The sequence below is a fragment of the Oxyura jamaicensis genome, chromosome 2, assembly GCF_011077185.1.
Source record: "Oxyura jamaicensis isolate SHBP4307 breed ruddy duck chromosome 2, BPBGC_Ojam_1.0, whole genome shotgun sequence".
NCBI lineage: Eukaryota > Metazoa > Chordata > Aves > Anseriformes > Anatidae > Oxyura > Oxyura jamaicensis.
In genome coordinates, this window is record NC_048894.1 from 59,488,814 (window position 1) to 59,499,049 (window position 10,236).

General features: G+C 35.6%; 1 protein-coding gene across 9 annotated transcripts in view; it reads right to left on the bottom strand.

Moving 5' to 3' along the window:
• Window positions 1-10,236, bottom strand: part of SUGCT (succinyl-CoA:glutarate-CoA transferase) — a 325,562-nt gene that overhangs the window by 255,966 nt on the left and 59,360 nt on the right. For 7 of the 9 annotated variants that reach the window (XM_035318765.1, XM_035318769.1, XM_035318770.1 and 4 more), the window contains one exon: window positions 1,148-1,243. The exons of the other annotated variants lie outside the window; for them this stretch is intronic. In XM_035318765.1, the coding sequence (XP_035174656.1) occupies window positions 1,148-1,243 (96 nt within the window). The remainder of the gene's footprint in view (window positions 1-1,147; window positions 1,244-10,236) is intronic. 9 annotated transcript variants of the gene reach the window in all.

The window sequence follows — 10,236 nt, forward strand, 5'->3', positions numbered from 1 at the left end:
GTATTTTTATATATATATATAATATTTATTTATTTATATATATATATAATACATAATATATATATATAAAATTATATATAAAATACATTATATATATTTTATATATATATATATTTAATATAAGGATAAAAGGATGATCACCACCACCTCCAGCACTGGGAAGTAAATATATATTGATTTCCTCCCATTTTCTAACAAGAAGGGAGACTATAATGCAACTGAGTGGTATTTAGATGCTAGTTGTCCCAGACAAATGCTGGGAACTGTCCCTAACAGGATTGAAAGGACTCCATCCAGAAATGAAAAAATCCAGACTCTTCCTAGCTAGATGCAAACACAAGTACTTGATGAGAAGTGCCAAAAATGAAACAAAGAATAGATTAAGTATGTCGAAATCTCCTTAAGTTAATATGACCTCTATCAAGATAACAGAATGATCAGCTAGAAAATAAAAAAAGTCTTTGTTTACTTGAAGAATTTCCCATACACTAGCCAGAAGATAAAGCCTGCAGTCAATTTTTTTCCTGTGCTTGTTTATATGATGAAGATCATGTTATTTTAAGGAATTTCAACCCTTCATTAGATGTAGCAGGCTATGAATTCCATTGGAGAGATCTGAGGTCTGGTTAATTCCTTTTTTAACCTGTTGTCTCACTGAGCACCAGTGATTTGCAGCAAACTCAAGGGACAATGGCAAATAAATAAGAACTCCCAGACTTTCATGGATACTTAGCATATTCTTGTAGACTCACAAGGTTGAAACAGTAAGATTCAGAGGCAAAAGGTTTCAATTTGTGGCTGGTATGGAAGTCAGGTAACCCTTAAAGTGAAAGAGGAAAAAAAAAAAAAAAAAAAAAAAAAAGCTTTCTCTGTCAGGTAAAAAATGATCTAGTCATTGTGCTAGCTTTAAAGTCATCCTATTTCAGTGAACACCTTTGATCTGTGTCAGTGTTCTGTTACTAATCTACTGCTGATGAAGAAATATGCAAAATGCAGAAACTACAATGAACAACAGAACCTTGTCCTACCTAGACACAGATACATTACAGAATACAGCAGGTCATGGGAAAAGTCAGTCAGTTCTCAATCTTATAATACACAAAATCATGAATTCTAAAAGTAGAATAAACCAATGGTTTTGGCTTACCTGATATGGAACAATACTCCCATGCGCTGTACCCCAGCGTTTTCCTTCAATTTTGCAATTAAGATAATTAGCTGCTACATGAGTAAGACATGCAACCTATAAATGGAAAAAAGTGAAGTATTCAGGAAAGCTCAAACTTCATTGACAACATCTTTGTGAATTCTGTATATTTGTATGTTGTTTATATACATAAGGTAAAATATTTTATGTTACAAAAACATTTTTATATATTATATATAGCCTGTTTTTTTTATATTAAACAAGTATATGTATCATGGAAATGGTTGGGTAAGTACAATTCTAATAGTAAAACAATGAGTATCCTACAACACTAGCAATGCTGGACAAATCTAGCATTAAACTACCTTAAGAGATAAGGCACTATTACCCTAAGCATTTTGCAGAATGGTCAACAAAAGCAAAGAAAATATCAGTGTCCAGATTGTCCAGATTCTGAAAGGAAAGGAAGCACCATGGATCTGTGAGCTAGAATTCACATTTCCTGATTCACAGTCACAAGACTTTCTCAGAAGATTAAGTTTCTGTTCTCTCCTATTCTCATTCTACATGTCTAAGCTACAAGCTACAGAAAGTATTTCAGAAATCTTCAGCTCCCACATGTTCTGCAGTATTAAGAGGTAAGCCTCAAAAAATCATCTGCCATTAGAAGATAAGGAGAGATTCATCAGGTTTTTAATTTGGCAGGGAAAAAATAAATAAATAGATAGATAAAAATAAATAATTTTCTGAAAAATATGGCATGCTACATTTAGTAACCATAATTTCAGGGGTAAATATATATATATTTAAGCACAAATGCATCTTAGGAAAAAAGTGAAAAATTATGATGCAGTAATGCATGAAAAACAGTGGTTCCGTTATAATCAGTGGCAGATTTCTCTGATAGAACAGTGGGTGACTATGTATCTAAAGCCAAGTAACACATTAAAGCATTGCAATTAGTAATTCAGAAGTTCTCATTAATTCATCAGACAATGCATTTGTTTCACACGGTTAACTAGTTGTGACAAGTAAGTGCAACTGTTCGCTTAAATAGTAGGCCATATGACAATATTTTTTTTCCAAAAATATTGTTTTCTTCAAATATCTCCCCTAGACGAAAGAAATTTCTTACAATGATCAAAGTGTTTACAATGTTCTGTAACTATTAACTAGGCTAATCTACATATAAATACATAGTAATTAATTCAGAGTTCACCAGTAATACGTGAATTATATAAGAATTTCTAGGGAAAAAAAAAGTTTTCTCTTCCTTTCTTCATATACCCTGAAAAGGCAACATGAGCACATCACTTCTACATTTAAAGCAAGTATTTAGCAGAAAACCTAAGCAAATGAGAATTTAACTGTTGCTGAGAAACTACATCCATATGATAACTACAAATACAATACCATAATTCTGAGAACTGCTGGAAAACATTTTGGAGTTGGGTTTTAGTTGCAGATTATTATATCCCAGCGTCACTTCATTCAGCTAAAATGTTAAACAATGTCTAGTGTGTGCCTAAGTAGGACATCCACTGGAAAATCTCAGCAATTAACAAAATGAATCTGCAAAATACATAAAAAGGACTTTTCATTCTGGTTTGCAACTTTCCTCAGTAGCACAAAATGAAACACTACAGAGTTTGATGAGTCACAAAAGTGTATTATTTATTTATTAAAGATATCCTAGTCTTATCATTCCTGTCATTTTTCAATTTGGGGTCACACCACCTAGTGAGGTTTTTCTAAAACAGCAAACGGCTATGCAATGATGATGAAATTCTTACCATATAAATTGCTAGATATTGTTCTGTATTGTTTGTGTGTAGCACTGTACTGTAGCTGCTGTGTTACAAGGTTCACTGATGGGTGAGAAGCATCCACTACAATGGTCTTGGACTTTTAAAGACATAAGAACATCCTATGCAACATTTGTATTCAGCTTTTCACACTTCAGCAAGGAAATCCTAGGCTAATCTTAACTTTAAGAAGTATGAAGTGAATTAAAACCCAGTGAAACAGAAATCCTACCATACTGATATTGAATATAATCAAGCCAAGATGTCATTCCATTTATTTATATATTTGTCTGTAGTCTATGCTGTAGAAATAGATTTTTCACAAAAAAAAATGCTATCTTTAAGTACAAAAATATTTTTAACAGCATTGCATATTGCTTGAGATGAATATAACTCTTTTAATGGCAGAAAACTACTTGTACACATTTCTCCAAAGCACCTGTACCATGTACAATGGGAAAAAAAGATTTGGAAAAAGGATTTAAAACATAACACTCGCTAAATACTGGAATTGCACCACTAAAGCTTGTTCAAAGGCTTGTTTCAGTAGCAATGGGCAGCAATACACTGATTTTTGCTTTCATGCCTGCGTATCTTGCTGAAGTTGTTTTACTTATAATTTTTTTTCAGTAAGTCATGAAGGAAAAAGGCTTTCAGTTCCTTTTGAATTTTGAGTTGTTTACCTTGTTTATAGTCAAATCAGCCAGCCAAAATGAAGTATTATTTTTATAATCATCATTATTATACAAATAAACATTTATTGACCACATCAAAGTATGTATTTTAGCGTTTTGTGTTTTATGAATAAATATACTCAGTTGAGTAAACTTTGTGGCATTTCCTCCTTAGTAATAACCATCTAATGAATTCAGCAGACTTAGAAGACTTGCTTCTATTTCTACTGTCCCATGAAATTGTTACAGGCAGTCCCCGAACTTTTCCCTTTCCCTTGCTTTTCTCTTTCTCTCTTTTCCTGTCTCAGTTCATTCTCCTTGGTCTCCCCAGAGCTTTACCTCTCACTGAGAAGGCACCACAAGATCACAGAATCACAGAATCACAGAATAGTCTAGGTTGGAAGAGACCTCCAAGATCACCGAGTCCAACCTCTGACCTAACACTAACAAGTCCTCCACTAAACCATATCCCTAAGCTCTACATCTAAACGTCTTTTAAAGACCTCCAGGGATGGTGACTCCACCACTTCCCTGGACAGCCTATTCCAGTGACTAACAACCCGTTCAGTAAAGAAGTTCTTCCTAATATCCAACCTAAACCTCCCCTGGCGCAACTTGAGCCCATTCCCCCTCGTCCTGTCACCAGGCACGTGGGAGAATAGACCAACACCCACCTCGCTACAGCCTCCCTTCAGGTACCTGTAGAGTGCAATAATGTCGCCCCTGAGCCTCCTCTTCTCCAGGCTAAACAGTCCCAGCTCCCTCAGCCGCTCCTCGTAAGACTTGTTCTCCAGACCCCTCACCAGCTTCGTAGCCCTTCTCTGGACTCGCTCGAGCACCTCCATGTCCTTCTTGTAGCAAGGGGCCCAAAACTGAACACAGTACTCGAGGTGCGGCCTCACCAGAGCTGAGTACAGGGGGACAATCACTTCCCTGGACCTGCTGGCCACGCTGTTTCTTATGCAAGCCAGGATGCTGCTGGCCTTCTTGGCTGCCTGAGCACACTGCTGGCTCATATTCAGCCAACTGTCAACCAATACTCCCAGGTCCTTCTCTGCCAGGCAGCTTTCTAACCACACATCTCCCAGCCTGTAGCTCTGTTTGGGGTTGTTGTACCCCAGGTGCAGGACCCAGCACTTGGCCTTGTTGAACTTCATACCGTTGGCCTCGGCCCATCGGTCCAGCCTCTCCAGGTCTTCCTGCAGAGCCTTCCTACCCTCGAGCAGATCAACACACGCACCTAACTTGGTGTCGTCTGCAAACTTGCTGAGGGCACACTCGATCCCCTCGTCCAGATCATCGATGAAGATGTTAAAGAGGACTGGTCCCAGTACCGAGCCCTGGGGGACTCCACTAGTGACCGGCCTCCAACTGGATTTGACTCCATTCACCACAACTCTCTGGGCCCGGCCTTCCAGCCAGCTCTTAACCCAACGAAGCGTACACCAGTCCAAGCCATGAGCAGCCAGTTTCCTGAGGAGAATGCTGTGGGGGACGGTGTCAAATGCCTTACTGAAGTCAAGGTAGACCACGTCCACAGCCTTTCCCTCATCCACTAAGCGTGTCACCTTGTCATAGAAGGAGATCAGGTTCGTCAAGCAGGACCTGCCCTTCGTAAATCCATGCTGACTAGGCCTGATCACCTGCTTGCCCTGCAAGCACTTTACACTATGTCCTTAAAAAAGAAAATATAATTTATTTACATATACCCTATGGCTATTAATCAAACTGCTGAATTATAAGCATTAAAACACATCCCTAATGAACATTTCTACAGATATTAAAACCCCCAGAAAAAAAAAAAAAAAAAAAAAGTGTTATTAACAAAATAAGTATTTATTCAAATTCCTCGGTACTACAAGACTCAGTACAGACTACATTGCTAGAGATACTTTCTGCACTAAGAGTATCTTCAATACAACAAATCTCTTGAAGACTGGGTACATTTGTATTACATTCTCAGTTAAGTATTTTTAAACTTTTATTTAAAACTGCTTTCATGAAACTTTATAGACCCATTTATTTTCTCTTTTAACTAATAAAAGATTCATAAAACTAACCTTTGGATTTGTAACATTAAAGCAGATGTAATACAACAATACAGACACCTCTGTATTCATTTGCTTTCAGAGACAGATTATGTACTGTAAATATGCATTATCAAGTATCTACAGATAAACATTTCTCTATTTCACATCAATAAAGAGAACACACACCTTAACATTCCTTTCTGATATTACTGTTGGCGGCTAAATCATGCATTTGTTACATACTTACCTAAACCAGAACAAAAAGAGACCTACATTAAAGTCTGAAAAGTTATGCTCATCTTATGACAGAAACAGACAGATGGGAAACAAGATATTAAAAAAAAACACAAGGTGAGCAGACAAAGAAAAGAGACAGAATTTCAAAAGATTTTTTTCAACACAGCACATCAAACAATTTATTACAATGACTTCACTGAGTCAATCTATCATTTATTTACGTGCGAGCTCAACAAATGTACATGAACAACAAAAGATGACAAGTAACTGGAAAAAAAAATAATAATAACATTTTAATTAGATTCTTTACTTTCTTCCTTCTCCAATTTTGTGTCCATTTTATTGCTATGTATCTTAACATGGCTTTAACTCTTACCAAGTTGATTTATATTTTTCTTCATTCTCTATTTATTTTTCATTAGAAAAGGCATGTAGGCCTTTAACAGACAGGTGTTTCACAGCAGCACAGACAACTTGTTTTATAATACTCTAGGGAACTAGTAACCAAAATATTAATTTATAGGTGTGTAGGAAAAAATTATCCTAAAAAAAAAAAAAACAGTGACATATTGTGCAAAGGCCAACAACCTTCCAGAGGGGCTCAGGGCCACAACATTCCCAAGAGCTGTCAATGAACATTGCCTTTTATCCAGGCAGATAAGGGATTCCCTGAAGTTTAGAGCTCAGCAGAAGCTTAAAAACAGCACACAAGTGCCATACTCTCGAAAGCCAGGCAGACATCCCCACTCATAAGTACACAAAATCCACATAAGGCAGCAGGTCTGACCTTCTTCTGAATATTAATTCATAACTGTTGTCCCATAATCCTCCTTTCTTTCAAGAGCCCATAGCACTTTGGCTGCTTTCAACCTGTGTTTTACAGAGCAGCAAATTCCATAAATGACTTTGAAGAGATCTGCAAAAGCAACCTCAAAAATCAAGACCATGATCACATAGGCCAAGGCTTACTGTTAAAGGATCTCCACCCTCTTCAGAAAATCTCTGTAGTTATGTTAGGAGCACCATGCTCTGGCTGAGAAGGGTTTACTTCCCAGTGACACTGATTTCTTTTAATGTGAACCTCCATGATGTGATCTCTTCACAAATTAAAACTCCTGGCGTTGAAGCACCAGCACATGGTACAATCCCAGACACAAATAAAATTGTCTAAGGTGGAAATCATGTCCTTATTGACAAATAGGTACAAATTTAGAAGAGACCTCGTAGTAGGTCCTGTTTTAGAGCCTTCCAACCAGACACTTAAGCGGGTATCCAAGTCTGTACCAATAATCACATGCAGCTTTTAAGACTCGCTGATTAAAGATATCCACTTGACAGAATAGTCCTTTTTCAGAAGACAGCACACAGAAAATCATAGTCACAGAAAATATGTGTTAGGAGATGCTTAATAAACTACTAATAAAATTAACAATAAAAATACATGCAATGAGATAAACAAAGGCAAAGGATTTGAAGACCTTATGTAAGGCATGAATTCTCAGAGCGGAAGGAAACTAAAAAAAGCAAAACAGACTTAAGTTTCAGTCTGCAATGGTGTAAATACTTCAGTGCAAAAACAATGCCTGAAAACTACATTTGTTTAGTAAAAAAAAAAAAAAAAAAAAAAAAAAAAAAGGCTATTTAGAGACACTAAAGCATCTTCACAAAAAAGAGGCATTTCCATTGCAGAGAACTGCTAACTGAGTTCACTAAAATTCACATCAACAAATCTAATCTATGAATTTTCTTTTTAATTAGCTATTTAGAGCTTAAAGAGGAACGGGATGAAATTTCTGTGTTTCGAACAGCTTTAGCATCCAGTGGAGAGATCATCTCTTCATTAAGATTCAATTAATATTGACAACAGTAAAGACTTGATACAACTAACAGATGTAGCACTTGAAATTTCAAAAACAAATATTGTTCAGCACACAGTGTCAAGAGAAAGTAAATGCCAAATGGACTCCTGTCTCCTTACTCACCACTTCAAGAAAAATTACTTACAAGAAGAACTTTAGATGAAGTATCAGAAATATATATATAAAAATCTTGACCATAAAATCTATTAGACAGTACTGGCATGAAAAAAAATAATAAAATTTCTTGTACATTAGTTGAAGAAACTAACATTTTTGAAGGAAGAATCAGTTACATTTTCTTAATGAAAACATATTAATAAGCTTTTACTGAAAGGGTAAATAAACATACTACTTCAACCACTTAAAAATGAATTAAAAACAAACAAACAACAACAACAAAACACGCAAGAATTCCAAAGTTCAGAAATAGTTACTCTATACACTCTGTGCAAGATTGTGCTACACATATTACTACCTGAAAGAAAGTTGTGGGGAGCTGGGGGCTGGCCTCTTCTCACAGATAACTAATGATAGAACCAGAGTGAATGGCCTCAAGTTGTGTCAGGGGAGGTTCAGGTTGGAAATTAGGAGACACTTCTTCTCAGAAAGAGTGGTCAGGCATTGGAACAGGTTGCTAAGGGAGGTGGTGGAGTCACCATCCCTGGGGGTGTTTAAAGAAAAGTTGGACCTGGTGCTTAAGGACATGGTTTAGTGGGTAACATTGGTGGTAGGGGGGATGGTTGGACTAGATGATCTTGAAGGTCTTTTCCAACCTTTATGATTCTATGATATACAACCCTCAATAACTTGTTCATATACTACCTTCTCTATTAAACTTACAGCTCATTTAAATATTAGGTATTTATTTACTTTTAACTTCTCATGGAATACACAGTCCAAATGCTCTACTGAATCTCCTAGAGAGTCTCTATTAGCCTTTATGAATACCATATGTTGTGCACATTGCACCTTCTGCCATCCTGTGTTCCTTTCAAAAGACTTCTTTGAAACTAGGGTGAATCATCTGCCAAATTTCAAGTTTCCACTCCAAAGGATGAAGACACTGAGTTTCTCAGGAGAATGAAAAAAAAAAAAAAGAAAAAGAAAAAGAAAAAGAAAAAAAAAAAAAAAAAAAAAAGAATTTTCCCATAACTCATTCCTGGAAACAGATGAATCACTTTAAGAACTTTGAAAACAAATCATCTTTTGGCAATTCCATGACATGGAAAATTCAGCCAAAACAGTTAAAACTTCAGTGAAGTTATAAGCAACGAAAACCAGACTCTGATAACAGACATATCAGACAGCCTTAACAATGACACTTCTACTATCATTTCCTCAACTAACTTCTGTGAAGAAAGAATATATATTGCATATGTTACCCTCTACATTTTTACACAGCTTTACCAAGTCCATCAAAAATGTAACTTCTTAAAAGTTTCTTCTGCTATATTTTATATAGATTTTAAAATATTCTAATGTATTTTCTTATAATATTCCTTAATTTTAGCCTTAACCACTAGGAACCTATGCCTTTATTAAAGGCATAAATAAAAATTGAATTACAACTTAAAATATTTAGGTTTTCATTCTGTGGGTGCCTGGCTGTATTCCGTTGATTGTTTAGAAAATAGCACAGATCAAATACTTAAAATGGCTTGTATTCATGCAAAGAACTTGCAAAACACAGAATAACATGCACTTAAAAGAAGTAGCTAAATTTGATAATTGAGAATTAAGAAAGCAAAATGTGCAAATAAAACCCAGACAAACAGACTTTGTTCATGTAAAAGTTAATTACCTATGAGAACAGGCATCAAAATAGCTATAGTAGTTTTTCTTACTATTTGTTGCAGGATAGTATCTAGAGGCTCCAGTTTGGATGCCACATACACTTTTGTGAAGGATTCTGTTGTTTTATTGAATCAATAAGAAGGATGCTTTTCCATGTAAAGCCGCCAACACTCAAAATAAGTTGTACTAAGGCATTTCTCACTTTTGATCTTAGATTAGAAACAGTGCCATTTACAATGAAAGTATGCGTATACCTAAACATTTACAGCATTCATCTTTTTGTCTCCACATTTATCAGCATTAACACTTACACACACACACACAAAATAAATAAATAAAATAAAAAATAAAAAGGTGAATTTGCCTGTCCTTGAGAAAGCTATTATCTGCTCTGACAATTATTGTCTCTCTACAAAAACAATGGTCATTTTAACACATTGAGATGTTGAAGCCAGTCCATAACTTATTCTCCTTTAATATGAAATAGCCATTTTTAATACGAAAATAGATTATATAGACTAAGGAGAAAACATACATGAGAATTTCTACACAGAAGGCAGTTATGTCCAGAAGACTCCTTGCTTTGAATGAAGTACATCATTTTCTTTGTATGGATATGGAAGATAAACTCCATCAAAAAGCAAAACATTGCTTAATTTTAACAGGTTTTCAAGAAATCCTGATGAACTA